Source organism: Paramacrobiotus metropolitanus, unplaced genomic scaffold, assembly GCF_019649055.1.
Source record: "Paramacrobiotus metropolitanus isolate TYO unplaced genomic scaffold, Prichtersi_v1.0 Parri_scaffold0000025, whole genome shotgun sequence".
Lineage (NCBI taxonomy): Eukaryota > Metazoa > Tardigrada > Eutardigrada > Parachela > Macrobiotidae > Paramacrobiotus > Paramacrobiotus metropolitanus.
The window spans coordinates 378,038-398,627 of record NW_026570245.1 but is presented as its reverse complement, the minus strand read 5'-3'; the positions used below and the strand labels follow the sequence as shown (position 1 = coordinate 398,627).

The 20,590-nt window shown below is 42.0% G+C and overlaps 1 protein-coding gene across 6 annotated transcripts; it reads left to right on the top strand.

Annotated features, from left to right (window-relative positions):
- Positions 1 to 2,090: 2,090 nt before the first annotated feature.
- On the top strand, positions 2,091 to 20,343 carry LOC129587454 (protein AF-10-like). Of its 6 annotated transcripts, none has more exons than XM_055481204.1 (13): positions 2,091 to 2,829; positions 10,057 to 10,178; positions 14,050 to 14,214; positions 14,559 to 14,662; positions 14,787 to 14,892; positions 15,225 to 16,474; positions 16,743 to 16,894; positions 17,741 to 17,882; positions 17,995 to 18,086; positions 18,340 to 18,594; positions 18,851 to 19,374; positions 19,493 to 19,598; positions 19,699 to 20,343. In XM_055481204.1, exons 1-13 carry the CDS (start codon positions 2,691 to 2,693, stop codon positions 19,827 to 19,829), a joined length of 3,288 nt encoding a protein of 1,095 aa, XP_055337179.1. In that variant the 5' UTR covers positions 2,091 to 2,690; the 3' UTR covers positions 19,830 to 20,343. The 6 variants fall into 6 exon arrangements, with proteins under 6 accessions (XP_055337179.1, XP_055337184.1, XP_055337183.1 ...); XM_055481209.1 differs by lacking the exon at positions 2,091 to 2,829 and adding an exon at positions 4,376 to 4,487; XM_055481208.1 differs by lacking the exon at positions 2,091 to 2,829 and adding an exon at positions 6,846 to 7,059.
- The last annotated feature ends 247 nt before the right edge of the window (positions 20,344 to 20,590 follow it).

The window sequence follows — 20,590 nt, the reverse complement described above, 5'->3', positions numbered from 1 at the left end:
TTATTGTACACTAGTAGAATGTTACCACTGCCGAAACCCGTAAAACGCAAAAACCGACGATACACGCAGTGATTTCGGGAAGTCTTCAGAGTCCCGCGTAGACATAAAATTTTTTCTTCAGCCACATACAGTATCTTTGCAAAAAGGACTGTCGTTCACCGAAGTTTCCGAAAGCATGTCTTGATATGTCTTGATCAGAAGCATTTCCTCGAGGCAGAATTGCTTATAAGAAATCTGGGCACCATTTAGCAGTCGTACACGGCTTCCTACCTTGGTACTACGAAAAACAGGAAACGAACAGTTTTCCCGACACATACCAGGTTCTCGTTTCACCCTGGATTCCCCTCCAAAACCCGGAACCATGCAACTCGTATCCGAAAAATATATAAATGCATAGACACTCAGCAATGATACTTTATACCAAAAGCTCTACTGCTAAAAACTGTAAGAATACGTATAAATATCCACACATGCATTATTTCGTGGTTTCAGATTTATTTCAGGCTCCAGAAAATATGGGAAGTATTAATTATTAACACCAGTAAGTTTAAAAAAATCACTGGTACTGCACATTTCGTTGACTACTTTCGGTTTATTGCAAAGGTCATTAAAAAATGTTATAAAATCTACGCTCAGTACTTACCTAGCTTTGCAAACACCCGTCTCATTCTATCGAATTTTTTCCTCTTTTTGCTCCACGATGTTGACAACTTTTCAGATCGAGCATTCCGCTTTACGGATAAAATCGTATGTCGATAATTGGCGTAACTTCGTTCGAAAGCGATATCGCGCAAGCTCGACATAGGGACACGAGACACGAGGAAAAGGGACACGAGTTCTTCCGGTCGTTCTTCTGGTCTGTTAAAAAAACCACATTCCGCACCTACAAATTAAAAAAAAACTAGTGTCGACACTGTTTTTGATTTCGGCTATGGCATGCGATTCTGAAAATTAATATCATACGGGCCGGCAAGAAAAAATATGTAACCAATAGTGCAATAACACAGAGAAATCTGGAAGACAGTGCGCAACTGATCGGCTCTGGATATCCTGCGAGTTCGAGACGGCTGTGTAAAATCGAAAAAACCATATTCCGAAATTTAAAGGCAAATCGGAATTCTGGGAACGGTGCCGTCTGTGGTCATGTTTGATCGTTTGCCAGACTGTCCGTGAGGACGTGCGTATACTGTATCGCACCGGTACGGGGGTACCTACGTAAATCTCCCTTTCGACCAGTACGCCCTTTCGACCAGTACGAGTACCTTTATAATATGCCACCTTTTATATCGCGCAACGAATCTCCAGCCGTATCTTCCTCTCTGATTTCTGATTGATAAAGAAGCAGCGAAATTCAGCTGGAAAAGATCTATTCCATACAGTTATCAAAACTGGAAGGTCTGGTGAAGGCGCACGCCATGTTCCAAGCCGGACCGGCATGTATTCGATAATTATAACAAACAATAGGTCGTGATTCCAATTTATGTTTTTATAAAGACGACTTGCATATTCAACAATTTTCAAGCAGGTAGCATTAATTTTCCAGCAAATAGCATGTATCCCACTAGCACTTACTCTAGCCAAAGAGAACTGGGAAGATAGCGTGAAGCCGATGCACTTAGCCGTAGCGAAATGGATGAAGACAGATTACAAATTGCAGATTCCTAATTTTATGGTTAAATTAAATTAAATGATGGGATAAATGTGGGATAGACTGCTTTCTTACGTACATTCAACATTGTACAGCGGCCCTACTGCAGCCGGTTCCGGTACGTATTTAGACTCACACGAAAAATAACCGATGGCCACTTTATTTTTGCAGTAGCGTCTCGTGGTCTGTTATATAGGGCTTCTCGTCCAAGTGCGAAAAGCCTAAGGAGCCTCGAGGCGTTACGAGACTGAAGGCAAAGCCGTAAACTTGGCGCTTATGTCTACGACTTCAAGCCGTTTAACCTTAACACCAAGGCGTTGCCTTATGGATCATCGCTGTTCGGTTAATCGGTTCCGCCTACGCGGCGTATGTTGGCGAACTCTGCGGTGCCACTCGCCAAAAACAAGCGAATCAGCGACAAAACGCTGGAGACCTAAATTTCTACCGTGCACAAAGTGTAAGCTGCCGAATGGTCTTGTTTGCCAATTTTTTCCTACGGGTCCGGTTGAACAAGCTCTACGTGCACACATGTGCACTTACACATCGACGATCGTCCTATATGGCCAATACGGCTGTACGAATAGTGCAATTTTTCTCTAGCGGAAAAACACGCTGCAACAAACTGCAACGTGGTGGCTTTTACTTTTTATTTCCTTTTCTGTCAATTCTCTTCAGAGCACGCTTTTTGTCTCTATTGCACTCTTGTGTCTTAAAGGCGAACGAACGCCGATAGAGCAGTGCGTAGCATTTATCAATCCGCAGACTTCATTTCCGCCTCCCGTTCGGCCTTATCAAGCGATAACTTCTGATCATTGCAATTATTGGATTTTGTGATATATTTATTTTCAGTCTATTAATATTGCCAATATTAAACATTTACGAATATTTATTTTTATACGATTGTTTTAATCTTGTTTTGCGGGATGATGCGCAAGATCAGCTGTGGAACATTCGAATGTTTTTAAGTTTTAGCTGGATTTATCATTGAGTGATTTGCTTTCAGTCGATCCGCTCTGCTCTCGGTCGTTAAAGGACGACGTTTATGAGCAATTTGGCAACAGCGGTCAGTTGTATTTTGGAGAGCATGGAAGGCTGTTGTGTTTGTGCGGATGATACAGGAACAGAAGATAATCCTCTCGTTTATTGTGACGGAAAAGGCTGTAACGTCTGTGTACATAAAGGTACTTAATTTTACAATTAGTTCAAGATTTTCTGGAATCGAGAATTATTAATTATTAAAGAGTTAATTAAACGGATTTTGAATCCTACAGTTAGCGATAATTTGAAATTATGTAGAGTTTGAGTGCGTGATTTATACACCTGTCTGTTTACTAATTGAATTTGTATGTACTGTAATAATTTAATTTCGATGCATGTACAAGTTGAAATACGAGTACTGTACTTGAAATATTATAAGTTTACGACTGTCGGACTGCGCTGTTTCTTACAATTAGCTGTTATTGTTTAATTTATGCAAGAAACCATTACATTCTAAATAAAATTTTAGTGAAAATGCTTTTTCTTATTAACCACCGGCTGTGGTTTTCTTTGAAAGAGTCAAGAGACGCACTGGCACCGGCTAAGAATTTGCATTTTGGTCCTGTTTTTGGGTGTGGCGAGTTCTAATAATGTGTCAGGAGTTACGTTACGTAAAAGTCGCTGAATTACTTAAGCAAACCGCGCCCACCTTCCAAGTCGATTTTTGAATTACTCTATTAGAATCAGGAGTTACAATTCGATTAAAAGGTGTTCTTGTTTAATCTTGTGCACAATATAAAATGCGGCCTACGTGAAAGGCTCTAGCGAACGATGAATAAATCTTTTTGACTGTTTAATTACAATAAGTTGAAAAGAATGCTACCCGTATTACAGAATTATTTATTGTTATCAAATTATAACATGTGAAAAATATACTCCCACAGTAGTTAAAAAATCTTGATGGTGTGTTGGGAATATAGGTATATTCCTATGAATTTATTTGGTTTCTTTTGAAGAAATTTGAAGACGACTGCATTTGCAGTCGAACAATTAAGCGCTTATTAGTAAATGCCGGATTGCGCACTAAAATTTGATAATTAAGATTCAAAATACCGCAGGGAACTTACTAAACAACAGGCTACAATATAAACCGATATAATAGATTTACGCATTCAATAAAAATTTACGGGTTTTTTTTGTAAGTGATGCCCTGATTGACTTGTCAAAGATCATAATAATTTTGTTTAATAGTGCTGGCTTGTGCCTTTTTGTTGCATCGGAATATCAGATTAATAAGGTATGCACGGTTAAAAAAGCTATACACTGCAGTTTATGGTTAGAGTAACTGACACTGCTGTGAAGTTGTGGAAATCATGAAGTGGATTTTTCGCGTAATCAATGTACATAATTATTCTGAATTTTCTTTTATCGCATGAGTTGCGTTTGTTACTGCTGATGTGCTTAAAATAATTTTTAATATAAAAACTTCTGCTGCAGTGCGGTCTGTCAACGCCTAGTTTGGTATATTTTCTTAGTTATTTGTAGTTTTTGTTAAGATGATAATTTTCATAACATTGGAGAGTTTATTGTTAATTAATTGTTATTTTATTACAGAATTAGCGTGCGCGCCTATTTATGATTAATTTTTAGTACTGTACTAATACAGCACAGTATTTTGCAGTTTGTGTGAGTGCCGGGGAAATGCTTCGAGATAGCTTGATATTCAGAATTTGTCCGGAGCACGAAAAAGTAAACGTGTGGTTATTAAATTATGTGAAAGTTGAGCTTTTTCCATGTGCTTGGTTGGGCGCCTGCGCGGCACATCTGTTGATGAGTTGCGGAAATGCATGGGAATAAAAAGGTCTGTACGTCATTATATTTGGTTTTTTTCTCGATTCTTCAGGAAAACCTGTTGGTTTCTTTTGTGTGCAGCTCGATTAAAAGGTCTGCACTGCATGGCCAGTAGCTCAAGTTCGTTCGAGGTAATCCGACCAGTTGGAAGGTTTTTTCGGTTTATACTTTCAAGTATTGTTGAATGACCTCAATGTACTTTAATGTCGATGCCTCGCGCTCGACGCTGCGAGTGCAGCCAGCAACAACTGGCTCGATCGATGCGCAACGGAACCGCAAAAATGTTCTCCATCGCGGCGTGTCTTATTAGATTTTATTACATCAGTTTATAACTTTATATAGAGGCAAATAGAGAATAGACGTATATTTGGAATTCACATATAAATACTTCAACAATAATATTAGGCCACGTAATAGGGGCCCGTTAAATAAGTCTTATCTAACCGGTGTTTAGCCACGCAAAAATTTGTGTATGGTTTTTTTGATACGGTATAATATCCGCAAAACGATGTGAACTAGGTTGTCATGGAACTCTGTTTTCTGCCGACGAAGTATAACATAACTGATCTTTTTCGTGACATTCGAGTGTTTTGCGTTGTAAGGTTTCGGTCGGCTAGGTGTTAACAAATTATCGTATTAATCAAGAAAGTATAGTACCTTTATTCTTGATCCCACATAAATGCCGACAGGAAGTCACTCACAAAGTCTCAAACTAATTAAACAACTGCATAACGTAAGTAGGTAATTTACAGACAGTAGGTAATTTTAACGTTAACATGTTTAGATATTCTGCTGGTTGTAAACGTATAACCTTAAATTTTTACAAAGCAGAGTATTTTCTTTTTTGTGTGCTGTTACAGTTTAATACTGCTGGTACACTTTAATACTGTAGATTTAACGTTGTGAATCCTACGAGTTAAAGTATATACAGATAGTATTGAAAAAAAGATAACTAAAAAGCCGTTTGGTTAATCGTTTTACTTACCGATTTACGCTCAAGACAAACTACAGTACCATTTTAATGACTAATTGATCGCTGGCAGCTCAGAGTCATTTTTCTTGGTATTAGCTTATCGAAAATTTGCATGGGGAATATGGTGACTTTTGATTTCACCGAACAGAGGTCGTTTTTGTTGAATGTTTCTCCAGTTCTCACGTGAGGCTAAAAATATTTTGTACCAGAGTATTAAACAATTAACGATGTTTGAAGTAAACATCCCCTGATTGCAACGTAAATTCTGCACTAAAAAGCTACCTGATTGCACAATTAAAATATTGGAAGTGTGTTATCGATGCTGTTGGTCTCATAACACCTTGTTGTGTTGTATTGATTAAAAAGTGGTCAACGCGATCAGCCAAGGGGAGAGAGGCTAAAGGTTGTAAATGTCCGATAAGAACAATAATAGAAAAATGTTTGATTCAACGCTATTCAAACGCCTAGCGCTGTGCATGCGAAACGAAACGGAAGCGGTTTTGTTGATGGCTAATTTTCTCCTCAAGGTGACCTCGTGGGCCCTCGGCTGGGTCGAGCTACTGCTGATTAGTCAGAAATTGTATGGTTTGGCTGCGCAATTGCTTGTTTACTCATTGACTATTGTGGAGGACAAAAGATAGAAACTGCCGGTAAAGATTTTATTTTTGTTGTTTTAAGGCTGAAGTTGAAGCCTTCCTTTATTGTTTCAACGCCCGGATGATCATATAAATGCCGTAATTGGTTTTTAACAGTTTTTATTTATTTTTAATACTTCTAGTTTTGATAATGGCACTTGTTGGTTAATAATGTACAGCATATATAAACGATACCGCAGTGTATTTAGTGACTGTAGGCACTATTGACGAATCATAAATTGTGAAGAATGGCTGTTGAATTGTTTATAGTAAAGCTTGGAAGTTTTCCAGATTCAAATACACGGAATTGTCATTAATTTGTTATTAGTTGGTTTTACTAAATCATGTAAAACAAGTTTATGGCAGTTTGCGGTAAATTTTTTTGGCCCCACAATTAATCGCTTTAAAAGAGAAAAAGTGAGTATTAAAGTAGTTGGTGTGTCTTTCTGCCTTTTGCTATTTAAAAGCCGAAAGTCCGGTTTCGTCATCGCTTTCTTACAATTTTGCCTGTAGGAAAACATTGTGTGCGCATTTTTTGCCGGGATCACGCGGTGATAAATCGACCGTTCGGTTGTCAGACAAGAAAAAAATCGCTCTGCTATGTTGTTCCCATATTTTGTTTATCTGGACAGATCCCGCCCCTGATTATTGTCACACCACAACATGCACACATGAAGCAGGAGCCGTTTTTCTGACGATAAGCACTAAACAGTCGGTTTTCCTAACCCGCGCACACCGTCGTTTCCGGGCCAACATTTATTGCTAAAGTTCATTGGCTCTGTTTAAACAGCCATTGCTGCGATTTGAATTTCTGCGTTTTCTTTTCCGAGTGAAAATTGCTGATGGTGTTCTTTCTCTCTGTCTCTCGCTCTTTCTGTCTGTAGGTGCCTCTCTAGATCTCTCTGCCGGTTAAAACCAGGCGTGTTGAGTGGCAATTTTAAAAAGAACCAGTCAACTCTTGGCACGCGTTGCCTGTAAGTAATTGTTCGATAAATATGAATGTTTGAATTTTGCACGACTATTTTTTATGTAATGTGGAGTAGTGCTCATTGTGAGGTCGCGGTGCACTGTACGGCTGTGCCGATCGATAACGTTGGGACGTTGCCGATCAATTTTTATGATAACGCCTGCACCGCTTTGTCGGCAGGATCGATACTGCCTGACCGGGAAATTTAATGTACAGCTACAAACTGTAAACACCGTATATCGTACGCAGTTATTCTTGCTTTTTTTTTATATTTGGTGTTTCCTTTTTGTTTTCCCTTTTGTGGAAGCAGTTTTCCATTAATTATCCTGCATGCGTAAAGTTGTACAATGTACATACATCGCTTTTGCTTTTCTGTGCCGTCACTGGCACTACCGGTTTAATTAGCACTTTATCGTTAAATATTTGAATCCATGCCTACTTCGAATGGTTATTAGTTTGTTATTAATAATAATAATTTGCAGTTATCTTAGTACAGTACTTATTTGATGCTGTTCCATTTTTTACTACGATCTAATTTTTAATAAAACAAGCTATGCCTATCTACTCGTATCACATTTCTTGCGTTTTAAATGAATTGGGATTCACGCATTTCATAAAAATTTTGTCGATAATAACCTTGTCTGGTGCATAGTAATTTCTTGTTAGGCATATCCGAAATTTTAAACTTCGTAAATTTAAAGCAAGAAGTCATGAAATATATTCTTAGTTTTGGGATTGTTATTTTACGGGCGACTGACAGCATCTAAATCCTGATGGAGCCGTTAAATTGCATTAGAATTTGACATGTTATTTTAGATGCTGATAGAGTAGAGCAAAAATTCCATTTAATATTCCACCCCGTTGTCCTGATTCCTCCCGACTTAAAAACTGTGTTATCACGCATCTCACTTTGCTAATCGATGGAATGTAGGCCGCTTTTGTGGCGCGACTCACGCGGCGCGGAAAAAGGAAATGATACTCAGACGAGGGGATGGAGATTCTAGACGTCGCACAAGTGACAACACGTTTAAATTGTGTAACAGCACTGTTACAGCAGTACCGACTACCGATGCCCGTAACGCCATAAGTCACAAATTTATACGGGTTACAGACTTTTATAAGAAACAAGGGAGAATTGATATACTTTCACACGCCTTACTGTGTACGTAGCCTGTACGTGAAAAATGTTTATTTTTTGAATTTGGCGCAGTATCTGCGCATACAAATGCATTTAGTATCAAATTATGGTTTAAAAGAAAAATAGCAAATCGCTATCGAAAATCTGACTGTGATACGGCAGAAAAGTTTCCGTAATTTATGAATTGCTGAAATATACTAGTGATATGTTGCAATCTGTTTTAAATTTGCAGTTTTGCGTACCTCCGATTTTGTTTCGTTTACTTTCGTTTATGAAGATGCAGTCTGCAGTCACTCTGCACTACGGCGGAAGTGGTCAGTTTTTTCGATGTGAAGATGCTGAGGTTTGAAGCGTTACGCCTGACGGTGCGAGTTTCCTTGGGGGGCGTGGCATTAAATCGTGGCGGTAGGCCGTAGGACCGTCTTCACTTGAAGCGGCAACCGTTTTACCGTACCATGGAGTATGGACATTGGGCAGCCGGCAGCTGTTATTTGGCCTGTTCCATTCAGCCTGGCCGCCATGAACTGTTACCGAACCGAAACCGCTGGCACCATACTGCCTTCGTGATTTGATATCAGATGGTTTTTCTCGTAAAACGCTCGCTGGCGGTAAAAACCTAAATTTAATCTGTATTTCGCTCGAGCGCCCCATTGGGATCCAGATTGCAGATTGTGTACTTATTCCGTATGAGAAACACGAAAATTTCTTATAGAAAATAAGTATTTTAGGTAATTAAATTTATTACGCCAGTGGACTTTCGACATTCGAATGCATGTTACCGATGTATTAGCGGTAATTTTATTACTCATTTAATCATTTTGATAACATTGTGCTAATGCTGCGATAACAGGTGGGTGACTTATAACTTATGTAGATCAGCTTACCATTAAGTTTTCAAGTTTTAATGAAGAGTTCGAACGTTTGAGCCCAGTAGCGTCGAATGTTGCCAAATGCGGATAGATTGCGGCGCATTGCGCGATCGATTTTCTGTGGAAGTGCTTGTATGCAGTTTTATTTGATATGCTTTATGGCGTTCGTTAATATCATTCTAATTAGTGCGTACAACTTGAATGAAAATCCATTGATAAATGTCGATTACGCAAAATGGCCCTCACTCGTACAGCCGGGATGCGTCATCGGGTTTTTGTGCAGTACGAATTTGTCCGCGATTTTTTACCGCAATTTTTTAATTCATTCTGGCATAACGCCAGCATTGGCAAGTGAGCGGATGGCAGTTGTCTCGCGTCTGTTGCTCCGTGCCATCTGAAAAGTCTATACTTCTACTGCAGCATTTCTTGATTTTCCGCTAAGATAACCGTTTGAATGGCCATGCCAATGACCGTATCCTTTTCATTCTGTTGTAAAGATTGGAACGCTGGTTGTCATTTTTGTTCGCATGCACAGATACGAGGTTAAATCCGGGATCGTATCGATCGTAATCAGCTGGATTTAGAATTCTGGTCAGTTCAGTTAGGACGCTCGTGTCGCCGACCATGTACCGGTTAATTTGAATGGATATTGTATAGCCGTACACAGGGAATTCGTGGCCGGCGGCTGTATCAGCGTACGGCGTATCAAGGTGCCGTACATATTCTTTGAAAATTTCGAAGACTTTTTGGCAGAAGAATCTGCCCGATATCAACCTTTGCATTGGAGTAAGCAGAATTGTTGTAAATTTAGCACAGACACGTACATCTCACAATGTGAGCTGGCTGGTGCGAGTTGAAAGGGTAAAGTGCTTTCTGTCCGATTTTCGATAAAGCTACTCAATAAAGTCCGCTGGCTCATGTGTGCTTGGCAGACGACTGCACAGCCGTGAAAATTGGCAAAGTTACTAACGAACTTTTTGTTGCTTTTTCTGTACAGCATGCTATGGAATTCGGGCCATTCCCACAGGAGACTGGTTTTGTTCCAAGTGCGCATACTTGCGGAATACGGCTGTGGGTTCGTCGAGTTCCTCCAATGCTGACGCGGGTTCCCCGACTGTGGTAAGTGCTGGCAACGCAGTTTAGGCGTGCACTAACTGGTGAAGTTAGCTGTGGATGTGCTTTTAAGTGCTATTTGATAAGCGACATCGTAAAATATGGGTAAAAAGCGGTGGTTGGGGAAATATGTTTGTGTATTGGCGTTTTTGCTGTTTCATGGTACGAACCGTACGATAATCATTTTCCCAATACGTGCCGCTTAAATGCTTGATTGATTGGAATGCATCTTGCTGTGTGGGTTGTGGGCGATATATAAAAAACTGGGGTGTGTGTGGTACTTGCAAATTGTGCGGACAAAATTAATGACAATAGCATTTAGGTACATTTAACCCAGCTTTGTCAACAAATTGGAAATCATCCTTTGCTGCATTTAGGTGTTTTCAATAATTTAATATTGTTTTTTTAATCACTGTTTCAACCGTAGTGTAATAGATAGTTCTGCATTATAAGAACATGGTTTTGCATAACATACAGTAGATATGAAAATAGCACTGAAATGACTGAATAAATCAAATCTTCAGCAAATATAATACTAAAAATAAAATTGTTTTGAATATAAATTGAAGTCGGCGGAGATTTGAATTTTGAGAGCTTCTGTAGTTTTGCTTTGCTGAGTATCGCATGTTTTCAGTGTTGTCAGCGATTAGGTGTACGGTGTGCTCCGTCGACACTTACAAAAAGAACAGTTGCGGTTAAGGGTTTTAGAACGGCTTCTGCGAAGAGTGGTTCGGAGAAATTTTTTTCGACACACATGCTGTGAATGGATTGACTGCGAAGCTTTGAGATGCCAGATTTGACCTAGAATCCGGCAGTGCGGTTTTGTTCCCTGTCAGGTAGTTGGTGAGCGAAAGAGAGCGCGGAGTGTGTGCGCGCGTCGAGTGTAAAGCGTTTTTGATTGAGGGCTCTCGTTGGTCATTGGCAGGTTGGCTGTGGTGTGTTGTGCGTGTTGTGTGTAGTGTTGTTTCGCGCTTTTCGGTTCGAGCGATGCGGCCATGCGTAGATACTGGCCTTGTGAATGCTTGATTAAATCTTGAAGTGATTTTTTCCCTCGGCCATCGCCAGGCGAAATCAGCAGTCGCAGCTGTTTGTCAGTAGGTTTAAAAATATATTTCTGTACGTTGGTGTTCGGCGCTGTGTCTTGTCTCTCTCTCTCTCGCTGCTGAAGAAGAGCGGCATTTCGGAGAGTGTGGAGGGGTAAAAAAACAACACAGCTGCTGCTGCTTGTCACGTTGGCTGCCGTTGTTAACCGACCTGTTTTCTGACCAGCGCCAACGGACTTAATTATTTGGTGAATCACTTATTCACTCGGAATCGATAATGAGTGACCAATGCCGAAGCGGAATTGATAATGAAGGCAGATGCGTAATAATGGGGCGTGCAACTGTTCTTTGAAAAGATTAATTGCTGTAAAGTACTATCTTGGTGCTCAATCTATTTGACACGTTTTTCCGGTTCTGGTAAAAATTTTCCACGTTTTATTTCGTGGTTAGAAATATAGTTATATACGTTATAAACCAAATGGTTTCAATTTTTCACTGAGATAGTAAGTCTGCGATTTTAATTGTTGTGTGCTCATTGAAAGTGTGATGCCGTATCTTTTATCTTCACCGGTGTTTACCTAAGAATTTCCCGTTACCCGCGTTAATGTATAGAAGAAAATCTGAATTTACCATGATCCATGAGAATTTTCCCAGGATATTACTCTAGTTACGAGAAATAGTCATTGCTGTACACCTGGATAAACGCCAGCTACTGTATCGGTCTGGCAGATTAAACTGCCGCGGAACAGAGGATTTCGGAATTAATAATATTGATTACTTGCGGCTGGCACGTAGTTTTCGGAGAAGCTAATTACAAAGGCTCCAGTGATTGCATAAGAGTGCTGATCCAGATAGAGTTGCCCTTATGTTTGCCATTCAGCGCGGTGGCATTACGATCCCACACAGCAGCCCGCAGGGACGTGAACCAGAGGAAACAGCACCTGGATTGCGTGGTGTGGACGACACAGTCCCTGATTGGCAAGCCAAGCAGGCGCGACAGTTGCATCCTGTTGTGGCAATGTCTTTGGGAGTGTAATTATAGGCGTCTCTTAGGCGAAGATGGAAGAGTAATCATACTTGTGAATTTGCGAAACCGCTTCAACTTCAAGCTCAAACTCAAGTTCAAGTCAAAAAAGTAATACACGCTAGGCTTTGGCCCGCCGAAACATGAGTTTGAACTTGCAAAACGCAACTTGTGCAAGTTTCAGCTCAAGTTGGAGGGCCCTCCAACTTGGGTAACTTTCGAATGCCTGCAGTTTGTTAACCGCTGGATCAAGAACTTGAACTCTAGCAAGTTTTAAAAAGGAAAAACATTTTTCTGTTACTTTGCTGCTTGTTTACAAGTTTGGTTCAAAGTAGTTCGACTCCTATAAATAATCTACGGGCAGCACCGACGGCATGGTTTTTCTCGTCAACGCTGTCTCTACCAGCCTCTGGCGTCGGCAGCTACCTACTTGGCTTATCGCTGCCACTGTTGATTTTTGAATCGTTACGCGACATTTACTTTTATTTAAGCCCTACATTGAATGTCGAAAGAAAGAAGAAATTCCAACAATTTTTTTGATCCTATGGGAGTCTGGTTTTATGCACAAAAAATGCTCGCAGGCCAAGTGGAATTTATCATAGAATCTCTACGGACGACGGGGTAGTCCGCATGAGCATTTCATAGAGTGCTATGGTAAAATTCATTCGCTAATAAAAAGCTTCACTGACCACTAATTCCCTCTCTCTTGATATCAGAAAACACTCTGAGATTTCTTTTCCGTTTAACTTGTTGCGTGATTTGTTTTTAAATACTGAAGAATGGACTAAAGCAGCCCGGAAACCTTCGGTGCTTTCTCTTGCAAGGCAACATTACTACCGCTTGCGGGCTGAGGTTACTAAGAATGGTTAACTTAAAATTTAGTTTGGTGTTCGCAAAATCAGGAATGCACAAGTTCAGACTACAACTCAACTTCAAATTCAAGTCTGGAACCTGAATTTGAGTTTGTGTTTGAACTTGAGAAGCTCTCGCAAATTCCCTAATAACATTAGCAGGGCTCATGTGACAAGGGCGAGAAAAGGAATTAGGATCAACGAACACCGCCGATTTACGCGGCTGGTAGTAGTATTAGCCGGGAATGACGGGAAGCACTGTTGTGTCAGTGTATGCTTTCTTTTTTTCTCGACACTAATACTGCTGTTTCGCCGGATTGTGTGTGCACGTTTAAGTGATCGATTTTTGCTTGTTGTAATTTTCTCAGTGGACCTTCGTGCCGCTTCGTAATTTTTATTGCCCCGATAATCCTCAACAGTAGTTTGATCAGAAGAATTCCGCACAGCGGTTAAAATTAGTGTATTTATGGTTGTTAGATAATTGCCGTTTATTTTTAACACATGTTGCGGGTGTGTTGGTCCACATAAAGTTCTGGCCAACTGCGAGAGTAGGCACTAGGCACAGAACTTCCAGTCGCGCTGGCAATGATGGGTTTGATAACCCTGATACTTTCTGTAGTAAAAATAATCTGGCAGGGTTTGTAGCGGAGAGAAAGTCCATTTTGATGTTAACTGGGTTGGCGTGTGGATTTGTTGCTTTTTATATTTTGTTTTCGCGTTCGTTGCGAGTACGACGGCTGACTACCGGACTATTTTCTGTGATGTGCTAACGTGCTTGTGTTTGATTATCATACGGTACTACTGCTGGAATATTCGGATACTCTTCGGCACAGCGGTGGTTACGGATTATTACCTAATTGAGATAACAATGTTGCTGCTGACGCTTTCGCGCTAGTTTATGGCTTTCTACTTCATTAAAGCTTCGATTATTTCTGGATAGTCAGGATCATCTGTTGTAGAACTGCGAACTGTGTCCATCTAAAGAGGGCGCTTTCAAACCTACCGCATCGGGAAAGTGGGCCCATGTGATTTGTGCGTTGTATATCAAGGAAGCGACGTTTGGGGATACGGATGTTATGGAACCTATTGTAACAACAACCTTACCCAGGGAAATTTTTCAACGGGTGGGTATAAATTTACTAGACCCAGTTATATTCCCATAATTATTTCACATGATGTTCCCTTTTATTTTCATGCTGTTTGGGGCAGCTTCTTTAATTAAGCCCATAGGCTCGTTCAAATAGGAATGAGATTAATTTGTGATGTTTGTGTTTTTGATTTTACTGTACGGGTTGTTCGGCGCTATATAAAATATCTGGGCGTTCGTGAATAATTAATCAAACGTGGATGTTTCCTGGTAATTTTCTTGTTATTCGAAACACAAATGATTGCTCTTGTAACTTGATAATGTGTGTTACCAGAGCGGATGGCATCATGACTCTGGCTTACAATGGAAATTTTTTTATAGACTTGCTACATTTGTCTGGAGGAATCGTCGAAAAACGACGCATCAGCCGGTGCGAGTGCTGTTTGTGAGAAGAACGGCTGTCGTAAGGCGTTTCACGTGACTTGGTAAGGGTTTAGTTTTGTACAGGCGATAGCCATCAGACATCTACGTTGGACTTTGTTGTTACGACGACGATCTATCAAATTGGGTAATGGCTAATTATCTGTCGGTCTTGATCGATTTTCATAGTGCGCAGAAGAAAGGATTACTGTGTGAGATTACCAAGAAGAATAACAAGCAGCAGGTTGTTTATTCGGGCTTCTGCGGCGAACACATTCCACCAGAGGAAAGTGGAGTAAGTGCAAATTGCGTGCGTTGTTAAGTTGTGTACGTGAGTGAATACAGACAAGGTGTTTCTGATAGTTTGGTGTTCTCTGACAGTGTAGTTGTTGACGATTTGATTGAGGTAATTTTGTTGTTACCTGTTCAGTAAAAGCTGATTTGTATTTCTTCTGGCGCGTAACTTAGTGATTTGCTTTTGGCCGTTTTTTTATAATTTAATGGCATTCTAATCCGATCAGTTGATTTTATTAAAAATGTTAAATACATTACAATACATTAATTTATTCGCAGTGTAGTAAAACAGTACTTATCTTATCATGCTAACTGACATCCACGCATTTTCAGACCATTGCTGGGGATCGCTATCGAAAGATACCCGCTTACCCCCGCATATCCGAGCCCGGCTGCGAACGCGCCTCGTCCAGTTCCGGATACTCTACGCCGAACAATCCCGAAAAGTCCCCGCAACCTCCTCCGTCGACGACGGATCCGCCTTCAAACAGCATCCCAGTTGTGGATAACAGCGCCAGCAACACGTCCGTGGACAATCAGCGTTCTTCCTCCATCAAATCCACGGCCTCCGTGGGTTCTTCGGGTACCACGGAGAGCGCGGACAGCGGTATTCAGACCACCGTCTCGGAGTTGCAGCCGGTGGTGGTCGAAGAGAAGCAGGCCATCCGGAAGCCCCATAAAAAGTCCTTAATGGCTAGGATGGACAATGCGGGCATTATGGTCAATCCCGCACCGTCACCCGTGGCCGCGTCGCCCTCACAACCGCCCCAGATAACATTCCCCTATGCGCCCATGAACCCGACACATCCGCCTCCGATGCCAAATGACTCGGGTGCTCGGTATCAGGTGGCTAATCCCTTTGCGGATATGCCCGTCCAGTATGATCTCTCCCGACCACCAATGCTCGTGGGTAAAGCGCCGGAGATGATGCAGCATGTGAAAATGATGAGCACCGGGACGCCGCCCCCGCTGGTGGCCAATATGCCTCTTCCCCGGAAACGACCGCTAACGCCGTCGATACTGGACAGTGAGACGTTGACCATTAGTTCGCTGATTGAGCGGACGATAGAGCGCGCCACCACCAGCACGACAACACTACCGCCGGTGGTTATGCCTTTTACCACCGGTGTCCGGCCGCCGTATATACCGGACGATAAGGGAATGGCACCCTCACCGGGTGGGGATTCTGGAGGCCAGAAGAAACCCAAGAAGGCCGCCAAGGAAAGCAAAACCGATCCGAGACGGGCAGGGAATACAGCCACGATTAAGGACCTGCTAGCGAATACGAATTTGTCCCCGGTTAGTGGCCAGCCGAGTGGACATCCGTCGCCGCAGTCGGAGATGTTCATGCAGCATCAGCAGCAGATGATGGCAACAATGAATTCGCAGAAAATGCAAATAGGTGGTGTACAATCGACGCCACCCAGGGGCACTCCAGTGGATATGGAACGAAATAGTCAGGGTGGAAATTCCTCTTCGCCGTTTTCCAGAACGGAGAAGCCTGTCTCGCCAAAGATGATTAACGTGGCAAGGGTGCATGACGATCGGCATCGGACTGCTGTGGAGAAAGTGCAGCATTACCTGTAAGTTTTTTCCTATAGACTATCTAGAATATGCGGATCTGTTTTTTGGTAATTTCCTAAACTGTTATTTACATACCGCTCTGTAAGATTTGATTTCAGAGACAAGCGAACGTCACCATAGTTTTTGCAGTTTAGACGAGTTCGATAAATCTGATATTTTGAAACACATCCGGCATTCGTTATTTGAGGAATGTGTCGCTTAACTGGGAAAGCGCAATGGTTTTAACCTTTGATCGCCAGCTGTAATGAAATCTTGTCTCGATTATAGAACCAATCAGAGCGGTCCGGAAATACCAGTGATGAACAACCAGCCTCTTGCCCTTACCACGGCACAAGCGCCCTCCAGCGGCGGCTCCAAATCTAAGCGGAAATCCCAGGATGAGCGCCCTTCGCGTGCTGTACATTCCGCGACGAAAGCCAGTAAGTGATTGGTTTATGGGAAGACTGCAAGTGTTTCGTTTTTATTTTCGGGGATGTTTATTGTGTAATCGGCTGACATGATTGGCTCTGATGTTTACCTGTCAGACAATGTGTCTGTGTTAATGCCAATTTTGCTCATTTGTCTCTTGTTCTGTGCGGTGGTATTTTCGCGAAAAGATCCGGGGGCGGATGGCATGTAAGGTGAACCGCAGATGAAAGCGAGGTTGAATTATTGAGATAGCGCGCGATGCGTTCGATTGAATGGCTGCAGGTGGAAATCAGTTGGTCTCGTCTAATGGGAGTTCGTTGGCATTGGGGGTTTTTGTTTCGCTGAAAGTCGGTTTTGGAAGCTTTCTTTGCATGGAATGATTGACTGGTTTATTAAGAATTCTACGGTTGTTCGGTTCGCTTTCATCTGCTTATAATTAATGTAGGATATGTTTCGAATGAATAATTTTGTTTTGCATTACGAAAATGGTAGGTCTTACCGCTCTTACGTAAACCATTGAATATTGAAAATAAACAATTAGTGGCAGGAATCTAAATTATCTTCTTACGGTACAACTTGTACATTGGTTTTTATTGCTGGGAAATTCGCCGACTTCTGACAGTTCACAAGGGTTATCCTCTATTTTAATTTCTCAGCCGGGGATTTCAGAGTTGTTTTTTAACTTTGAATCCTGTACCTTTGAATCCTGTACCGACTTTGAATCGGAACTTAGAGCATCTTTTGGGGAGGGATCATTAAATTAAAGCGCATAATGAACAGTATTTAAATATCTATAATTTTTGTATGTGTTTGTTTCACATTTTTGCTGACGTGGATCTGAATGATTTATATTACAGATCCTAGCCAGCCGGAAGAAACACACCTCTCCACACCTGTCCCGGCTAAAACCGAAATGGGCCGAAAGAGCAACGGCTACGTGAACGGCACCGGTCCTAACGCCTCCACAGCCGCCCCGCCCGACGAAGAGATGGATGCAACGTGAGTGATGCTGTGTTAGTTGCATGACTGGTTTTTTTCATCGTCTCTTCATTCAGTGATTATGCCGACGATTACGCATTTAACCTGCTTACTATGGGTTGGATAATTGCAGTGCCGCGCAGGCCTTCGATACGCTGATGATGGCCCTGTCGACCTTTGGCACGACAGCGGCGCATCAAACCGGAGCGGCTATTCATCCAACCGGTAAGCTGTCTGCCGTTCAGCCATTTGTGATATTTCACACCGGAGGGCATTTGGCAGAACTGATTTTATTGGATCGTAAATATTGTTTATGATTGTCTTTCTTTGCCGTGGTGTGGCTTAATTAACTGTACGTGCTGTAAATTGCATAATATAGTTGAGTAAACTAGATCCAGTTGCAAAAAGGCATAGTTACCTAACTAAATGTTTATGCGTTAGCTTCGAAATTCCGTAAGATACAACGTTCGCATTATAGTCGCCACCACGCTTGACGGATTCTTTCGGATGCAGAAGGAATTAAATATGTTGAAGGAAAAAGTTGGTCAACTGGAAGGACTAAAAGCCTTCTACCTAACACAAGTGCAAGCTTTGCGAAGCCTAACAGAGAAACATGTGGCAGCGGATGGCGGGGGCCTATCCGTGGTGCAGCCAACCATGCCCGAAGAGGTGGCGCGGTTATTGAGTGTGCTGGAGCCGCACGATGAGGCGGCCAGTAACACGCAGCGACGGGGTAAGTGGTTCGATGACTTTAATCTAATATTGTACGCAAGAACATCTGACGATATGTCGAATAATTGATGTGATCTACAGAGCACCTTGGGATGTTGATTAAATAATTCCCAGATTTAGTGAAACGCCTAATTGGATTTTGTTGTGATTTCGTTTCATTTCTCATGGAGCATTCCTCCTACTTTAAAGTTTCTAAATTTTAGATGCTGATAACGCTTGTTTTTGCTCAGACTTCAATAAATTGGGGTTTTGTTTAGGACCACCACATGAGAGCGCTTCGGATGGCCTTTTAGCTCGTCTTCACGAGCCAGCCGCCCGTGATCCCGTACATCGTTCTTCCCGTGACTCATCCCGTCCCGAGAGTCGCGCCCAAACTGCCACTAGCGCCTCCTCCCTTCCCCCGCCGCCGTCGTCCGTCCCACTCTACCCGCACCCTCCCAACGCCCACCTACAAACGGCGTCGTCCCCCTCCCAGACACCGAAACCCTATCCCCGCTCGAGGACCAGTGAGAGGGAACGCGAAAGGGAGAAGGAACAGCGGGACACGGCAACTAGCTACGCAATGACCAACGGCTATCCCGGGCAGCCTCCGTCCAACGCTTCCTCGTCCTCGTCGTCCAATCGGCGGGGTCATTATGCTCATCTGGAGGGCATGGACGGGATACCGTCGGGCGTAATATCGACGCCGGCGCCGGTGGCCTCCACACCGCAGCTGCTGATGCCCAATGTGGCTGGGACGCAGTTTCTGCTGCCAGGGCAGCAGTTTTATCCGATGCAAATGGTAAGAAAATTAATTCGTTACTGTAGTCAGTGGTCAGATTAGCATTTATGTACAGATAGATAAAATCTCGATAAACAGCCGTACGCTCTGCATAGTAATAACAATTTTCTCTTTCCAGGATCCTCAACGTTTGATGGCTATGATGCCTGGCCAGGCTTTCTTTCCGCCCGCCCTGTATGGAGCCCCGGGAATGGGTGGTTTCATTCCGGCACAAAATATTTCAGGTAATTTTATACGATTGATACGTGTGATTCGAATGAAATTGAATTTTACATTAAGTGGTATTTTAATCATAAACTGTAATTTGCTTTGGTGGTTCCGTAGATTACACAGGACTTGGCAGGATGCACACGCCAACAACGCGGTATCCTCCTGAGGACGGCAGCCACAACAGTGGATCACAGCACCCGCATAGCAGTATGAAACGCGAATACGAAGCGCGCGAAACCAGTTGAAAAGACGACAGCTGTGCCAGCGTTCTTTGATTTTTCCATTGATACCCGGTTAATGTGGAAGGCGTTCTTTCGCACCGTTATGGTTTCATGGATGGATTTTCGTGATTTGTATGGAAAATATGGATAGACGAGTTTGTACAGAATCCAGATTGGGAAGACAACGGGCAGAAGAGTGTGGATGGTATGCGCGATCTTTCCGTGTATTTTGTGCAAAGACTGATTATTTCGCGTGGTTGGTCCGGGATATGTGTATTGGATTTTTTAATTAATTTTTGATTTTATTAAAACTATTTTTTGTTTTGTTTTGTTTGAAGTTTTCCTGGAGAAAAATAATCCTTTGTTCCGTATTTGGTTTTTATTGGAGCTGTGTGTGTTGGATGGTTTTTTTCTGCTGGAATTGATTGGATTTCTAAAGAGTTTTTGGGATGGTTTTTCTTGGATTATTATTAATGCTGTCTGGGGTGAACTGTAACCAATGATCACTGCCCTTTTAATTAAAATGTTTGTTTGGTCACGTTGCTTGCTGGTTTGCAATCTGTATAAAGTCATCGATTTTTTCTACGGCAAATCGTACGAGTATACTTAAAGACCTATAAGAGCATCGCATTCGAACTGCGATTTAATACTTTGACATGTTTTCGCAACAATTTGATATACTGGCATATTCGAAACAAACTATTTTAGATGACTTATTTAATAGCAGAAAAATGAACAACAGTGGTTTTCTTACTTTCCATTAGAAAGAAAAATACTTTGGTTTG

Excerpts from the sequence above, each read along its gene's own strand:
- LOC129587454 (XM_055481204.1), top strand. The coding sequence starts at position 2,691 with ATGAGCAATTTGGCAACAGCGGTCAGTTGTATTTTGGAGAGCATGGAA. Across the intron at positions 2,830-10,056 it reads TAACGTCTGTGTACATAAAG|CATGCTATGGAATTCGGGCC; the intron begins GTACTTAATTTT and ends TTTTCTGTACAG. Across the intron at positions 19,375-19,492 it reads AGTTTTATCCGATGCAAATG|GATCCTCAACGTTTGATGGC; the intron begins GTAAGAAAATTA and ends TTCTCTTTCCAG.